This window comes from Molothrus aeneus, chromosome 5, assembly GCF_037042795.1.
Source record: "Molothrus aeneus isolate 106 chromosome 5, BPBGC_Maene_1.0, whole genome shotgun sequence".
In the NCBI taxonomy this organism is placed as follows: domain Eukaryota; kingdom Metazoa; phylum Chordata; class Aves; order Passeriformes; family Icteridae; genus Molothrus; species Molothrus aeneus.
In genome coordinates, this window is record NC_089650.1 from 36731358 (window position 1) to 36749702 (window position 18345).

An 18345-nucleotide genomic window follows, 5' to 3' on the forward strand; every position below is an offset into this window, starting at 1 on the left:
CTTAAATAATTTTTTAATAGAAGATTCTTTCAAGCTTTAACTAAGTTTCTATATTGAGACAGTTCCAGTTTCTGTGTAAATGGCAACATTTCAGTGTTTTTCAGTCTCCACTGTTCTCAAGACCTTCGGACAAAAGCCAGGTGAAAGCCTCTTCTTCCTTTAGCGCGTTGCCTCATTTTGTGCGTCGTTCTCTGGTGCTGGGAAGCGTGTCCCTGTGCCACTGTCCGGATGATGGCTCGCTTTAGGGCCTGACCTGTGCGGTGTCGCGGGTCCCCGCTGCAGCCGCGGCCGCACCGCACCCACCTGCCGCTTGGGTGATGCTCCCCCCATCTCTGACTCGAACCCCACGTGTGCCAGAGGGGCGGCTACGCACGGACTTCGTTTCTTCACGCAGACACGAGTGACTCCAGCGACTCATTTGCGACCGTGGTGGTGCCACCCTGACGGCCGGAGTGCCGGGGTGCCCCTGCGGGGAGGGCGAACGCAGGGAGGGGGGCGGGACGCGCGGCAGGGTGCGACCCTGCGGTGTCACCGGTCCCCTGTGACAGAACGGGTGTGGGTCACGGTCCCGGCTCCGGCTCTGCTCTTGCGGGAGCGGGGGGCCACCCGCAGTCCCGGAGCGCTGACCGCCCTCCGCGGCGGGGGAAGGACCGTGCGAGCGCCGCGCTCCCGGCCGCCCGCGGCGCCGCCCGCCGCCCTCCCCGGTGCCCGCCCCGCCGCTGCCACCGCCCCGCCGGGGCCGCCCCGCGGCACAGGGAGGGAGGAGCGGCAGCGGAGCCGGCGAGCCCCGGGCGGGCGGTGCGGGAGCATGGCCCCGGCGGGGCGGCTGTGCTGTGCCGCGCTGCTCTGCGGCGCCCTCAGCCTCTGCAGCCTGCGGGCCGCGCCGCGCCAGCCCGACACCCTCTACTTGTGGATCGACGCCCAGCAGGCGCGGGTGCTCATCGGTAAGTGCGGCCGCTGACCCGAACGGCGGGCGGGAGCCCGGAGCCGAGCCCGGCGGGGCTGCCGCACATTGCGCCCCTTTGCCTTCCGCAGGCTTCGAGGAGGATATTCTGATCGTGTCCGAGGGGAAGATGGCCCCGTTCACCCACGACTTTAGGAAAGCCCAGCAGAGGATGCCCGCCATCCCCGTCGGCATCCATGCCATGAACTTCACTTGGCAGGCAACGGGACGGGTAGGTGCCGAGATGGGGCCGCGGCAAGGGGCGGGAACGCTCTGTAAACCCAGGCAGGTGCTTTGGCCTTGGAATAGTTGAGGAAACCCTCTCCGAGGCGTGCTGGGGCAGCCCGGAGAGCGGGAGTCCGAGGCGCGGGCGGGGGGCTCGGGGAGCAGGGATTGCTGCCAGCGCGTTGGGATGGATGGCTGGGAAAGCGCGCTGGGAAAGGGCTGGAAGGTGCGTGGGAGCGCCGGGCGGCCCGGCCCGGAGAACCCTCAGGCTGGTGAGACGTGAGACAGAACTCACTAGGAACACCCCAGTCGCCTGTACTTGCCGTAAAATTTTGTACCGGACCGTAGTTCCGTGGATTCAGTTTTCTTTCGTCTTTAGCTTATGAACATACGCTACAGGCTCTTCATTGATCTCTATGTACTAAATGTGCAGGCTAAATTTGTAGTGCTACTAAATAGCAATTCTCTTCTGTAGACCTAATTTTACCAAGTTAAATTGTAAAACCACATAAATCTGTAGTTTATTGAATCCTGTTGGATTCTTTTGTTGAAAATGTAAGAATCTGTGACATATTTTTGTGAAGAAACATATGTATGATTTGACACACTGACAACATATGTTGAATTTGCATAAAGCTGAAACTTGTTAGTGTACATTATCATGGATACAGAAAAAACATGGTGGCATAAAATCCTGGATAAAATTATTTCCTTTTTACAGTGATGAACAGTGACTTTATACAATAAAGAACTTTATAGAGATGAAACGATATTTCCATTTAAATTGTAATCATTGATTGTATAATTCAGCTAATTGCAGCTTCACAAATTTTGTTGTTGTTTTGGTTGTTTTGAAAGTTCTCTACCTACAGGACTTGTTTGGCTTCAAGGTGTTGTCTGATGCCCTTGCAATTTTTGCTGTCCTCACAAAGCCTTTGGGTTTAGGAAATGCTTCACTCCCTCCTCCAGAGAGGAAGGTGAATGTTGAGAGACAAAACTTGCTAACAAAGGCTGCCTTGCTCTAGGTCTTTGGCGTTCCCATCAAGCTTTACAGAGAAAACAGCTTTGTACGCCCAGGGCTGGCATTCAAATACCTAGAAATAATTGCTGGTTTTGGGACTGTGTTTTCTGTTCCATTTCTCTGCCAGCTTCAGTTGCTGTTGATGATAAAACTAGCTCTTTTTTAATGGGTGATCAAGATGTTAGACTGAACACTGTCCTCTTGGATTTCCTTCTTGTGCTCTGCTCTCCCTCCTTTGCTGCCTACAGGTGGATCATTAGGAAAAGGTGGTTCCAATACTGATTTCAGTGAGAAGAGTCACAGGCTTAAAGACAGTATAGGAAAATGTTCTGCTTGATGCCACTTGCAGGACGAAATCCTTTCTGAGCAGCTGCAAAGGTGTTTGACCCATTAGTCCTCCTCCTATTTTCCAAATTACTGAATTCCTCTTAGACAAAGCATAATTTGTAAGTGAAATACCTAAATGGTTAAAAAAGTTCTGTGTTTCTCCAGAACTTCCAATATTTTTTTATGAAGGGAAGAAATGAGTACATTTTTACTTTTTTCCAGTGTTCTGTTTTGGTTTTAAGTATACATGTTCTTAGAAGCTTCCATTAACACATCCAAGGAAGTGCTAACAACTTACTACCTTTATTCTGTACTTTTCTGGGAATTTCCGAAGTGAGGGAAGGGAGAATGAGAAGTGGAAGGGAGGAGGAGAGGAAAAGAAAAGAAGAGAAAGGGGAAAGCAAGAAAGGAAGAAGGAAAAGAAATGGAAACTAGTACTTTTTGAAAGAAGAAAGGCATTTGAAATGCTGAAGTGCTAGACTGCTTTCTGCAAAATAGATGTTAACTAGCATACTGTTGCCTTCTGTTTGTAAAACTGAAATAATTCTTCTGTGGGTGTTGTGCCTTATAGACCTCTTGACCCTGTATCCCAGTTGAAATTTGAAGATGTTTCTCTGGGCCTCCAGTGTCTGGGGGCTCCCAGTAGTATATGCCTCACCTCTAGGAATAGCTAGACCCTTTTTGGGTCTACAGATACAAGGCTTCTCTTGAGTAAGTGCAGGATGTCCATGGCATTACACAGTTCCTGGTCCTGATATCAACAAGATGGGGGCCAGACAAGGTCAACCCAGCACACCTGGGATCCCCAGCAGGGCACTGTAGCACGTATAAATATCCAGTGGGTAGGTCCCATCTACCTGCTCCTGGGATAAAGGATGATCCAAGTTTGAGGTGAGTAAATAATTCAACCCAGGGAGTGGCAATGCTTCTCAGTCCTGCATGGCTGAATATTCTAACTCAAAAATGGCTTGTTGAAAGGCACATTTTAAGGACTAGATTGCATTTGTATTCTGTGTAAACAGAAGTGCTTAAAACTCACTACATTAGGTGTTACACTTCTGATGCAGTGGCCTTTGTTTCCTGAATACATTTTATGTTAAAAAGATTTAGTTTAATAAGCAAACAAAATAATTTTCACTACAAAGCATTAACCAAAGAAAAGCATTAGTCGCTTTTAATTGCTAGTCCATTACTTCTAATTAATTATTAGGAAATGTAAGGGGAAACCCAAAATTTAAGGGTCTGAGGGTGCTAAATATATAGGTTTTTTGCAAGTGAAATCAGGATGAGCCAGGGGTGACAAGAAAGTTAAAGGTGATGGGATTGTCATGTTTTTATCCACTTTATGCTTCTACCTATAAATTAAAGCATAACATTACAGGTACTATGTTCTCTTTAGAAATGTTATCTGCATAAACTGACAGTTACAAATTTCTTTGAATTGAAAGGTTTAAAAAAGCAAAAATCAGTGATAATATGTAGTATATAGCACGCATCCATGTAACCACTAGAGCTCACTGGTGTGCTTCTTGCTCTTATTCTGGATGGTTTTTCCAAAAGAAAATACAATGGCTTTTAGTGGTCTTGTCCTCTGTGGAAGATTGAGCTAAAAAACTTCCCAGTGAGACCCTATCACGGTGATTAATGCTGCAACATGTTTACATGTTTTCCACGTGTCCACTAGTGAAAGTTACCAAAGATTGCAGTGATAACATAATCTCTACAGCATTTAAGAATTTGTGACAAGTATTTAATCATCTCCAAATCTACAAAAACCAACATGTATTTTTAACTTTCAGTGGGAATTCTGAGAGCTGCAAAATTAGGTTCACATCCTGGAGAATATTGGTGGAAGAGAACCATATTAAAAAGTTGATTATTTCCCAGACAGCAAGTGATCAGTGACAGAGCAGCAGCCCAGTTGATTTAATAGACAGGAGGTGAAAAAAATAAACCAAAAAGCAAGTTGGAATTTTTGTTGTGTAACATTCTCTGGTCTGATCCAGAGAAATAGTCAATCTGGGCCACAACCTGCCCAGGCTGTTTTTTTCCTTTCAGATATGGGAGAAGTATTTGTGGTCAGATGAATTATTGTGGTGGCACATTTCCCCCTCCCCACTGTTATGAGTAGCCCATAGTTCCTCTCCTGGTGCATAGTTGAATGCATGACATGACATCTGAAATAAGTCTCAAAGAGTTATTCACAACCTTGAGTCAATCAAAAAGGTGCCCACCTCTGAGAAAGAGGGAATGTGGTCTTCAGTGCATTTTCTATGGTCATTTCTGTATAGTTAAGTGAAGGTCAGGAATGCTATGTAGTTAACAGCTCCTGGAGGCTAGTTCTGATCCCAGCAACGTGCCCATCAGCCCTGAACAGCTCAGCCTTGAATAGCTCTATGTCTTATACTGCTGAGATGTAGCCTGACCATAAAGATAAAATGGAATATCCAGCTATGCTGGGGGAACATTTGTTTCCTTGCTCAGAGGAAAGATATCAGGCCACCAATTTTAAGGCATTAGTGGTGCAATAAGGTGCTCCAGTCAAACATGGCTATTTCCCTGATAAACTGAAAGAAAATTTAAAGTATTGAATTTCAAAACCTAATTCTTCAAAGGAAACTTTTCTTCAAAGAAACTGCTGAATTTTTTTGTAAATATCTTATTTGTAACCAGTCATTATAGTGATGCTTTTCAGCTTAAAAAATGTCTAATATGCAAAATTTAGGAGTTTTTTTCCAATAAAAGTATGGGTCTTCTTGAAGTTTGGTCAAGGTAATTGTGTTAACTCACACTCCTGTGATTTTCAGTGATACCTTCACTGCACCTTCATGTCACCAAACTGGGGAAATACTTTGTTTTCTGACCTCTGTACCAAAATTTCCATGTGGAATGTGAAGATGTTTACATACTGTGAGCATGATTTTTAGACAGGGGGTTCTCAAATCAAAAGCACAGCTCAAAACCTTTAATATTTAGATTCTACTCAGCTGTGGTATTTTGCGTCTCTGTGTTGTAGACATGCCACCAGGGATCAAAGTAATACTGTAGAAATCCCACTTTCTTAGTGGAGCAGGCATGTGCCAGCCATCTGTTCTATCTACTGATAGAAAACAGCAGTAAAGTTTCTCAAAGTTTTGCCAAGAAGAAAAGGGGGATTTATTGCTCAGCAGAGATGAGTTACAAGGCACCTTGTAGTGTAAGCTGCATCTGGTTTCCATAGTAATTTACATGGCATGTGTGTAAACTACACAATTATTCTTCTTACACAGCAGTGTAAACCTATGTTAAGTAAACAGTTCAAGATTTTCATTGTTTATCATTTCTATAAATAATTCATTTTTAACAAAACAAAAAGCTAGTTGTAAAGTGTTTTTCACTACTTTTACAGTAGTAACTGCAATGTACAACATAACTGTTGAAAAGCATTGGAACTAACAAGGACATCCCAAGCGTCAAGATTATATTTTGCAAAATTGTACAGATTTTACTCCCTGTGTTACTAACAATTTTTCTGAAATAGAAAATCCAGGCTTTCCTCTTGTGTTGCCTTCCTCTGTTTCTTTTTTCTATTTGTGGAAGTGAAAATGTTTTCTGGCAACATCACCTCTTTTTACAGACAGTTTCACAGGTATATTCTCAGTGATCTTAAGTTGATGCCATTAACAAGTAATGCTATAGAGAAAGACCTAACAAAAATGAGAACTAACTGAACTAATTTCATGTATTTAACATCTTCTCTTGCTTTCACACTTTCCAAAGAGGTTTTTTTGAGGCTGCAACTATTATTGACTTGATTTTAGTCAAGTGCTTATGTACATACAAAACAAACGTAAGGAACCACACTCTTCCTAGGGCATGCAGATATGTGAGGAATAGGGTGTGCCCCAGAGTTTTCAAAACTGATATGTAGTAGATATTTGCATCACATTGAATAGAATTTCAAGAGCTGAATACCTTAGCTCAGAACAATGAGTTCCTGATTAATATTTTTAAAGCTTTCAAGAAAATGCATCTCAAAACCTCTTCTGTTTTTCCTTCCTGTGATTTTACATTTGGCTTGTTAGGGTTTGCTCTTCTTTTATTTGCCTTTTTCTGTACAAATTCTACCATCTGAAAGATTCTACTTTACTTGTACTAGTCTCTTTTACCATGTTGGATTTTTTCATTTTGCTGGGAGGTTTTTGTTTGCTTCTTGACAGTTTATTTGTGGCCAAGCTCTTCACTGCATCAGTGAACTGTAGCCCAGACATGGTGGAAATGTAATACCCACCTTGACTGGCTGGCAGGGCTGTGCCTGATGGAGCCCAGGCCTTCAGCACTGCCTTCCCCCACACTCCAGCTGCAGAAGTGAGGAAGTGGCACTTAGATGAAAAAGGTGCATTGCTCCAGCTGGAGAGCAGTTGCTAGTGGTCCACCTCAGAGGTCAGTCAGTCTCACAGTGAAGCAGCAACCCAAAATCTGCCTCAAAAAAAGTAACTTAAAGAAAGCAAAGATGCTGTTACTGTTGTACAGAGGCATTAGGAGGCTTTACCCAGCTCTGATACCTGAAGTCCACCACAGTATGTGGAATCTTAGTATGTTCTGTTCATAGCAGACCTTAGCAATGGCTTTCAAAGATTTGGGGTGATTTTTTTTTCCCCAGCCATACAACAAGAAAACCCCTGGGATTTTTTAGCATCTAAAATAAAAGTTTGCTTTGTTTTCCAACCAGCTGACTCCAACCAGATGATGGAGTCCATCTTTTTTGGCCATACAAGGAAAAATGGGCAATTATCTTTGAGCTGCTTCAGCACTTGCTGTCATCAGTGCTAAATACGTCAATAAATAACTTGAAGACCAAGCACCACTTTCAGAGCTGGTCTCACAAATCCTCTGAAGTTGCCCCTTTGCCTGGATAAAAAGCTAGGTAAACCCAGCTGATCCTAAAGGAAATAAATATGCCTGACATCAAACCTGGCAATCTCCCAGCCTCAGGTTTTGGCCGATCACCAGGCAAAATAAACTCCCAAACAGCAGCCCACTAATGAGAAGATCTGTCACCAGCTCTGAACACTGAAGCACAGAAACCTGCAGCAAGAGCCAGAGAGCCAGCCTTTGCAATAACAGCTGTCCAGAGAAGCAGAGGGCAGGCTCTTGGAACATCCTGACCATCAGAGAACAGAGCTTTCAATTCTGTGATTATGAACCTGATTTTTCTCAGAACATGTGGAAGACATGGACAAATCACAACCTCTTGATGAGCAGAAGTTAAGCTCTTCCTGCAATATTTTCTCCTTGCCCTCAACTTGCAAATGTGTGAATATTGATACAGCCAAAGGGAATGTGAGATTTAAAACCTCATAGACAAATAATCAAGTCCAATGAACACCTTCAGTAAGGAGTACAAGTACCAACTTCAACCTGTTGCTTTTAAACTACAGCAAACACTGGTCTCATTTTGCCAAGTTTGAGCCTTAGCCAGTTTTCTTTCTTGCAGAGGTTTTGGGAAATAAATTGAGCTGTTGAAACAGAGTCTGCTTGAGTAACCATGCTGAAACAAATTTATTTTCCTGTTGTGAAGCCACATAAAGTTAAAGCATACATAAAGTTTCTGCAAGCAATTATGTGGCTACAATATTCCTAGCAGAGACTGTCAGGGAGAACAGGCAGGTTGCACAGGCAGCACACTTCAGAGAGGAAGAAGGGGCAAAATACAGTTATCTGGGTCTGTAATCATGAGCAACAGATGATATGCATAACATATTAAGAGCTGAGAGTTAATTTTCCAGCAAAGCATGTTAGCAGTTACCTTGATTGATATTTTTGTTTTGCTTTGTGCTGGCTTTTTTACCTCCTTCCTTCCAATTTTGCACAGAAGCCTCTATTTATATTGCATAGGCTTTATCTGATTTCTGTATTGGCAAGGGTAGCTGAAAGCTTGTAACCCAACATGTTGATTCCCTCTGATCAGACCTGTGGCGTGTTGGTGTTAGGTACAGGATGGAGCAGCTTATACTGATCCTTAAGGCAAAAACTATAAGTCTTCATCACATCAAGAGCCATGGGTTTCACATTTTTACTTGATCTAATGGTAACTTTCCTTTGATGGGACAAAGTCTGCAGCTTATCCTGCCCACTGACAGCGTCCGCATTTGAATTGTATCTGTGTGAATATCCTGCTTACTTAATATTCCCTTTTTAGTTGTCTTGCCAAATATTTACAGTAAACTTCATCATTTTTATAGTATCATGATGCCACTGCTACTTTTATTCTATGATTCTGTGAATCACCTGACACCAGAATTAGATGTAAAACATTTCTACAGGCATATCCTATTTATATAATACCTTTATTCATCCAAAAGTAAGGACTTTCTCATCCTGTAAAATACAATCAAACAGTATAAATTTATTAAATTATGTTAATTAGGAAATACTTCAAAGTACAAGGTAGCTGAGAGTTTCTGGGCAGGAGGAAGGGTGACCTGGGGGTAAAAAGCTCACATTCTCTGCAAATTCTTGTAGAATCTCTTGCTTTTCTGCCACTTCCCAAATGCAGCAACTCCAACAGAAACTTCTGTCTCTAGGTTTATATATGTGTTCCAGTCCCTGATTGCAAAGACTGAATTAAGTGCAGTGAGGTCTTTCCCCCTTCCTGATTTAGAGTAGGTGATGGATCATACCAAGGTTCTTAAGCCATTTCTGTGCCCTGTAGTGATGTAGAGAGCAGACCTGACTGCTCAGCAAGGTTTGTGGCGTGGGATATTGTTCCCCTCCAGCATTTTTTTCTTCCTGAAAGTGTTGTGGACCCCATTCAGCCCAGTGCTACTCACTTCATTCATCAAAAAAGGCTGGTTTGGGGTATTTGGGGAATCTCCAGCAGCCTATGACTCCAGCAGAAATTAGGGATTGTCAACATATTTGGAATGTATTGAGTGGCAAAAAGAACAATTTGGTCCCAGTCTGCAACAGCAGACCAGGTTTACCACAGATACTCATCAAGGAATAAATTATACCTCTGATCTTAGCAAAACTCTGGAATCCCAAATGGGACAGTTGTCTTATAGCAGAGTGCAGACTTTTGCTGTCATTAGACTCCTGCTTGTTTTTCATCACAGGTAAATTTGGGCTTGGGGAGGTCCACACATTCATTTCTGAGGCTGCCATTCCTCATGCATTTTCTCTAATAAAAATGAGGTTAGGGTCTCTGCAAAAGATTCTTCTGGGGACCTTTCAGCTGCCAGCCCTCCCTGTCAGGATTTAGACTGACACAGGATAGGTCACATTATCCAGAATCAAAAAAAACCACAACAGAAGGATGTCGTTTTCTCAAAATAAACTTCCTGCCTTTCTTAGTGGGCCTTATTCCTGCGTGTTTAAAAGGTTTGTCTGGAAGCTCAGCTTGACCCTCTGTCAAGGCAGCAGAGTCTGGGCCTTGTGAAGATGCCTATGCTGCAGATAGACTCCACCTGCACCCAGGGAGGGAAAGAAAGGTGTTTCAAGACAGCAGGTAAATCAGATTCTAGCTGGGCTGAACTTTCTTCTGCAAGCACTGGTCTCTGTCCTTTGAGTGTACAGGAAGTCAAGGATGAGCTGGTTTTAAAAAAGATACTCCATTTAGATGCTGGGAAATACACTGGACCTCAGCTCAGAAGACTGGACCTGTGAGGCTGGTACTGTAACCAAGGGATGAAGCTGCGCTGACCCTGCCTATGGAAAAAGTCCAAAAGACAGAAAAGCTCTTTGTAGAACCTGCTCAGATTCCCACCAGAAACTGGAGATAGGATTATTCTTCCTTACTTTACTCTGAAGAGAAATCCATCGTGCTTTGAATAATTCAGGGTATAGTTATGGAGGACAGAACTCTGTGGCAGCCTCTATAGTACATGGAAATATGACAGCAATATACATCCACTTAGCAGAGTCTTCATTCAGTAGAAAAATCGGTGTGATTTCAGGTACAACAGCAAACACACAAGTTCCTTTTCAGATACACTTAGAAAGCACTTAGTAGTGAATTTAGTTTTTCTTTCACAGTAGTATCTAGGATTTGCTTTGATCAACAACAGCCTATGAAATAAGAAAAAAATGACTCTCAATTTTCACAAAAAAATGTATTTGAAAATCCATGCAGTAGGTATTAAAAGAGAGCAGTGTTAACAAAGTCTTTCCTAATGACTAGTCAGGACAGAGTTGAGTTTTTGCATCTTTTCAAATTTTAAACACTAGTCTTCCTGTAAAATAAGGCTGAAGACCGGTATCTGCTGAGCAATAAATAAAGAAACTCTCAGTTAGAGGTGCTGCAAACTTTCTGTCACATGGGTACACAAAAGTGGAGGCATCCCTCTTTGAAACCCTTGAAGGACTCCAGTCTGACAAAAGCTGTTGTGAGATTTCGTAACTTTTGAGAAAGTTCACTGCTTACATTTTGAAGAGAGATATTTATATTTATTATACAAGAGTGCCAGTTAAAGCCAAGATAGAAACACATGGACTCAATAAAGGCCAATTATGTGACCTTTGCTGTTTGCCACGCTTTTAACTTGTGTAAGTAATTGATTACACTTTCATGAGATCATAATCAGAAGGTTGTTCTTTGGTAATGGTGTGCTAGAGGAGCTTTATCCTCAACTTCAAAGCTATTCTGTGAGGCTTAAGAACAAAGAGTTGGAAGTTTGAAGCGTGGCCAAAATGAATCTGTATGCATTATCCATGTTTACCACCATTCAAGATGTGGATTAGCTTATTCTTAGTCTGTGAGCTTTCCCTCATCACATCAGATAAGCCTCATCTTTAAGCTTTACATTTTTGCTCTTAGAACTAGTCTGCTTAACTAAATATAGTGTCTGTTCAGATTCCCATCATAACTAACCTAAACGCTTGTTAGTGCCATCACTTCCCTAATTGTAAAGATTTTATTGAAATTATTTTACATTCCCTGTGAAGAATTTTCAGGGTAAATACTAATTATCAATAAGTCTATCCAAAGCCTGAAACTGTAAACAGACTGTAATCTAAAGGTGCCCACCCAGGATCAGCCAACCAAGTTTTCACTTACTTTTCAAGCTGTGAGGGAGAGCAAATAGCCCTATGGGTTTTTCTCAGTGTACATAGAGCCACATAGAAGTGTTGCAGGTGGCAGTGGCAGGCCTGAAAAGACTTGTTTTCTTAGGAAGTAACCTGATGAGACAGTGTTTTTTGTATTTTTTTCTCTAAGGGCAATAATAATTTTCTCCTTTTTTATTAGCTTTGGGAGGTGGGTGTGACAGTGTTCACAGGGGTTTTCAGGATGAGGGAAGAGACGTCAATCTGACTCCATATTTCAGAAGGCTTGATTTATTATTTTATGATATATATATATTACATTATGACTATACTAAAAAGAATAGAAGAAAAAGTTTCATCTCAGAAAGCTAGCTAAGCTAAGAATAGAATGGAATGAATAATAAAGGTTTGTGTCTCGGACAGAGAGTCTGAGCCAGCTGGGCTGTGATTGGCCATTAATTGTAAACATTCAAGATGGGCCAATCACAGACACACCTGATGCATTCCACAGCAGCAGATAACCATTGTTTACATTTTGTTGCTGAAACCTCTCAGCTTCTCAGCAGGAAAAAATCCTAAGAAAAGGATTTTCACAAAAGATGTCTGTGACAGGTGGGTATTTTGAACATCCATTATCATTAAATATCCACCACTAATCTTTTCCTGGGTGAACAAAGAATGAATTAGCCCTTGCTCTGCTGGAACAAGAATTAACTTTTCAGGAGAATAGCTTTCAGGATACCAGAGCAATATGTTTTGTTGAAGATAGCAAAGGCTTGTGTGTGTTTTACTTACTTTAAATCTGAACTCTTGATGGTATATCTCTTTTTGGTGTACTGTTTGCTTCTCTCTCCTTCCGCAAAGCAGAATTATCGAATTTTCATCTGTAAGACATGAGAGAAAACAATTTAAAGGAAGCTTGTGCACCAGGCCTGGTTCATGCAGAGAAATAGCATTCCTTGCTAGAAATTTTCAAGACGTAATTAACTGCATATTTGTCAAAACCTTGGTGATTTTGTCTTCTTTCAGCACAATTTTTTTCAAAACTAATCTGGTGAAGCTGTGCTAAAATGCATTACAGAAAATGTGTTAAACAAAAAAGGTCTAAATATGGGAAGTTGGGCTATTTTGCTTTCTTTGTTTCCAAATAAAGCAAGAGAGAGGAATGAGAAACTCCGAGACTTTCATCACTGAAGAGCTGTAAATTTGTTGTGACTGTTTTAAGAAAACCATGCATGCTGCATGCCTTTGTCTCCACGTGCTTGTGCTTAACCTGGAGGTTGCTGTGCATCTCTTTGCACAAATGCAAAGGCTCCACCAAGGCTCCAGCCTGGTGGAACAGCCCCACTGTCCCCACTGCAGGTTCCTGCTGCATCAAGGGTTGCCTCTGATCTAAACCAAAACTGTATTGTCATTAGCAGGCTAATGATGGACAGGAATGTGTACTAGGCTTTTATTTGTCCCTCTGTCTCAGGAGCCTGCTTTTTTAGGCATGATGATGATTTTCAGAGTTAATGCTCGGCTGGTATACTTGGATTTTTCTTTTTCAACTCTGTTCCTCTCAAACCCATCTTTCTAGCAAGCCCTTCAGCTTCCAGTCAGAGATTTCAAATTACTTTTTCAATTTTTTCAAATTACTGCTTTCAAATTACTGCTTCAAATGCTAGAGTGCCTCCAGAGCTCAGGTTCTGGTGAGAGAAAATATTTGCTCAAAATTACTGAGTAGGAGCCCTGTTTCCCATGTCTCCCAAAGAGCAGACAACTGCCAGAAACAATGAAAATATAATCTAAATCTATTATGTTGTGACCTCACCAAGCTTCTTGGCAGCGATTTTTTCTTATTACTTATCTTTATAGAAATTATTTTCTCAGTATTTGGAGGAAAAGTGATGTATTCTGCAAAGATTTCAGACCATCTCCCCAGTGCAAAGCGTTTTTGGAACGCTGTAATGTCACCTTTCAAAATCTGAGGTTTCTTTTAAAAACAAATGATAAATTTCACTTTACCAATTTCATAAATCATTCTGTTGGAGGACCTGATCTGCCATCCACAGCTAAATGCCACAGGAGACATTAAGCACCAGTTAGTCATCTTCCATTGGCAAAATCAGAGTTTTATACCATTCTTCTAAAACCATTAAAACCACAAGTAGTTATTGTTGAAAGTTTCATGCAGGGATGCACTCTATTGTTAAAAAGTCTTCCTTCCCTCTTGTGCATGGATTTTCTTCAATCTGCCATGATTTCCTTAATGAGAAGAAAGCAGGCATAGAAGAGGCTCTACAGATTTGTGAGTATTTCACCACAGCATTGTCTAATTACTAATGTCACATAATGTATTTTTCTTTGAGGTTTCCCATTTCTCTGAGTTCCAGTTAGTGTCCTTTTTTTAATTTATTTGAAACAGCAAATATCTCTATTCCTCCTTTTGTGTGCACCTCTGTTTTTTTAACCCTGCTGCTTCAATCTGTTCCCATACCCTTAGCAGCTGATACTGGAAGACAGTCAGATTACCCTGTCTTCTATGTAAACTGATTTTCTCAGAGCAGGTTTCAGTATTGCTTCATGTTGTTGAGCATGCCTCCCATTTTAAGTCTACCTCTTGAGCCTGACAGCAAGTTTCTGAGTGTTACACTGAGGTGTGAAAAATGGTTTACCCACTCTGTGACAGGACCAATTCATGGGTTCTGTCCCTAGCACAAAAATGGGCAGTCTGTAGGCAGACACATTATTATCTGCTTGTCTAAGGGAGCCCCATTATGTTGTTCATGACAGAAGTGTCTAGACTGCAGTGCAGTAACATAATGCTCACATATATGTACAACTTCCTACTCTGGCCAGACTCCTTCAATAGCCTGTTATGCACGGTACAGATAATCTTTGTTGGAATTTATCTCACTTTGCTTCATGCTTCATCTTGGGGCACAGACCAACTTCTCTGACCTAATGCAGTGAATATCTTGGAGAAGCAATGGTCCATGCTGTAAACACCTGACAAGCACATACATTGTGTCACTTCGTGACTTTATTTATGGCATATGCAGCTGTGAGCATCTGCTATGGATAATGCAGGGTAGAATATTCCAGTGTGTGCATAGCCAGAAATATTTGTGGATCTGGAATAAAAAGGAACTTCTTTGATGTGTTTCTTCCTTTAAATATAGAAAATTGGCATTAAGATATATTTGTCATTTAATTGATAACAGAATATTCAGCATTGATCTCTTTAAAATAATGAGAAGAAAATATAGTTAATTTCTTACATCTACTTTCAAAGCTAACATACATTTGCTTCTTAATTAGAAAGGGTGTAGATTTCATTAGGTTATTGAACCATAACATACAACAGTTCAAGCTACTCTGCTTTACTTTAGGTACTACAATTCTATGTCTACCGTGTAAAATGAAGAAAATGTAAAGCTTACTATTGTGAGTTCTTTGATAAAACATGAAAGAAAAATCAGGCAGAAACAACATGTCATATGAATGATAGAAGAGCTTCGGTGCAGTAGATCTTGAACCAAGGAAAGGAGATCTGTAGGAATTTTAACTGTATATCATTTAAAACCAAACTGCCGACAGATGTTTTCTGCAATACTTGTTAGAGGGCTTCATTATTTTTATAACCTTTTAAATTCCTCTGATTTATAGAAAACAACCATTCAGACTCCATAAAAGTTAATCCCGACCAAGGAATTATTTGCCTAAAGTGAAATTTCCTCTCTCTGCTTTACCCACATGGGGAACAGTTAAAGGGCAGCTGCTTGGGGCTACCTGCTGCCTCAAAGCAGCAGCTCCCCAGAATGTCCGCACAAGGTCTGCAGGGGTCCTTGCCTCAGTTTCTGAGGATCTCAAAGAAAGATTTTCCACAGAAGTAAAGCATACTTCTCCTTGGGTGCTTCCTGAAGTCAAGCCAAAAGTCCTTTGTCCATGCAAAGTGTGTAATTGTCAGTGAGCAGCAATTTAATGCAAACCCCATTTTCTTCACCACCCTTGACAATACTGTTCATCTAAGATTTACCTTCACTACCAAATTTAGATCTTCACATACCAGGGAGTTGGTAGGCCGGCTTTAAAAAAAAAGAACAACCAAAAAAAAACCCAAAAAACCCCATGAGAGTGCCTGTATGATGGAAAAGAGAATTATAGATGATAATTTTTTCCCTTTACTGTCAACAATATCCAAGCAAATCTTGTTCTCACTACCAGGTCACTCACAATGACTACTTGCAGCATAAATTACAGTAGTCACTAGACCATATTTTAATTGCACAAACCTGTATCTTCAGTTAACCATCATCACTAAATTTCATGGTAGTTTGGAGCATGGTAAATATTTGCTGAGAGCGTATTGTTTGCTTTTCAGTCATGATGATTAATGCAAGTTAATTGGCAATTGGAGTTGGCAATCAACTCCAATTACAGTGGGACAATATAGGAGACTCAATGTAGGGTTAGTGTCAAGACAGATTTTCTCCAAATATGTAGGATTTATGGCAGTCAAATCATGTTTTATGTTCACAGATTTGAGGAGTGAAACTACTCTGCTTCACTGTGCAACCTCTGTAGACTGGGATTTTTGTGTATAACTTTAATGTCAAAATTTAACCAGGTCTATCCAGCACACATGATTTGCAAACATACTCTACAGCACATGACTTTGAAGTTAAGCTAGCTGGATCTACCTAAGGTGTTTCAGCTCTTAGATATTATCATTTCAAGAAGTTCAGTTCCTGTCAACTCAGCAGATGTACAAACTTTTGCAGAGAAATGGTGAGAGCAGTTATCTCTCCACAGTGCAATGTGTGGTTTTTCTTCTGAGCAGCCTGTTGCTTGTGCAATGTCTCTTCCCATCTTTTGAACGTGCCATCAGAGCATATTCCTGCCTCAGGCACCAACCGCTGCTACGCCTCTGCCCTGCTTAGAGGAATTACTTCCTTCAGCAGCTGTGAGTATTGTGGCTCATGCAGCAATGGGTCCATGGGGAACTTTCTTTTTGTCTTTGTCCTTAGGTGCTAGAAAATTGGCTCTAGAAAATGAGATTCCAGTCCTTTTCCTACAAATTGGGAATCTGGCTCACAAGCTGACCTTCCACAACAGTGTGTCTGGAATGGAAATACGGGAGTGGAGCTATTTGGACTAGTTACCAGTTGTTGTTTACTAGAATAGTAAGAACATAATGTTTTAATATCCCAGGTCATAACTCATTATGACCTGGTTTAGATACGACCAAACATCAAAGCTAACCAATGAGAAACAGACAGTGGAGCCTTGACTCACTCACTGCACTATTCTATAGATGTGTGGAGACATACAATTATTTTTCTGAACCAAAGTTTTATTTGAAAACAAAAATGTTCACAATCTGACTTTATGGCCTTTTTTCATATTTTGGCATGGTATATTGTATTGGAAAAAAAATGTTTTTAATTAAAAGCAGCATTTTGAACATTACCCCAGACTTCATTTTTCATCTCTGGTTTTACTGTTTCTCTCCATGTCCTGTCTCCCTCACACATTTACTCCATGTGTTTAACCCCTACTTAAAACCTTTCATTGTTTCCTGCCCTATTGTTTTGCAAGGCCTCTGTGCCTACACAACACCCTCTGAAGATTGTCCATGTAGAGTGCAGCCCCTCATGCCATCTCCTCTCTGTTGTGGGGTGTCCTTACTGTCCCTACAGAGCAAGTGGATGTAATGCTAGGGCTGATCAGGAATTTCATAACAACCATTCTATCCAGGTCATAAGTGCTTTTCTGGTGTCATCAGTCCTTCTTGTACTAGGGAACTAGGATATTACAGGAGAAAAAGGACCTTGTTCTGGCTAAGGATATGGACAAACGTCTTACAGACATAAGCAAGCTATCATTTACCAGCCCAAGTTTTGGCTTTAATTTCTCTTTGCTGCACTCTTTTATCTAAAAAGTAGACAGAACAATACCATCTACTGTCAGTGAGCAGATGGAAACACATTTTTGCCAGTGCCCATGCTAAGGTCTCAAGCACTTACCTGAGACCAGCAGATAGAATTACCTGTAATCCCTTGTATGCTTCATGGTAAATGAGATGCCACAATTTAACATAGAAGTTTCATTTCCACTTGCTCTGCACACCAGCAGTTGTGCTACTGACAGTAGTGGAAGCCTCTAGTGACTGGCTAAGGTGCATACATCTCAGCTGTGTGTGGTGTGTAGAGCCACATTGCAGACACATGATGGCACTTTGCATCAAATGTGAAGAAAGCTTGAACAGATGACCCAACAGAGAGGCCAGGCTCCCATGGACAAAAGTACCAGAGCCTGCAATCTGTGCCACAATGCAGGTGCTTACTGGGGGTAGGATTAAGGTAGTGGAAAGTAGTTTTTAAATCATGCCAACATTTTCTAGGGATCGCCAAAACAGGTCATTGATGTTGCAGTTAATGAGTGACATGAAGCCAGCTTGGTAGGAGAGCTCTCAGCTCCACCCTTGGAACAAGGTAATAGAGTGGGGTTGAACAAGGCAGTGTCAGAGCTGTAAACAAGATATGTGTCCTGTTGTGGTGCCCCAGCAGTGTGGCTGCTCACTGCCTGGCACTGTTTGCCCAAGGCAATGAGCTGTGCAGACCAGCCAAGAGCAAGCCTGGATAATCTCATGCCACACTTGTATGTGCCCATGCCCTTTAAACTGCACTCATAGTACAGGAAGGTCATCGAGGCTCACCAGTCAGTTCCAGGAGGATTCTGCCCAAAAAACAGCTTTAAAAATGAGTTTAGTGTTCAGATATTTTTGTTGTCTGCCAGATGAATGGTGTAGGTTGTAAAA

At 41.6% G+C, this 18345-nt stretch overlaps 1 protein-coding gene across 1 annotated transcript in view; it reads left to right on the forward strand.

The window, feature by feature from the left end:
* Positions 1-771: 771 nt before the first annotated feature.
* The window catches only part of WIF1 (WNT inhibitory factor 1), a 37760-nt gene continuing 20186 nt past the window's right edge, over positions 772-18345 (forward strand). The window contains exons 1-2 of the mRNA XM_066549742.1: positions 772-944; positions 1036-1175. Coding sequence (XP_066405839.1) covers positions 809-944; positions 1036-1175 — 276 coding nt within the window. The 5' untranslated portion in view covers positions 772-808. The remainder of the gene's footprint in view (positions 945-1035; positions 1176-18345) is intronic.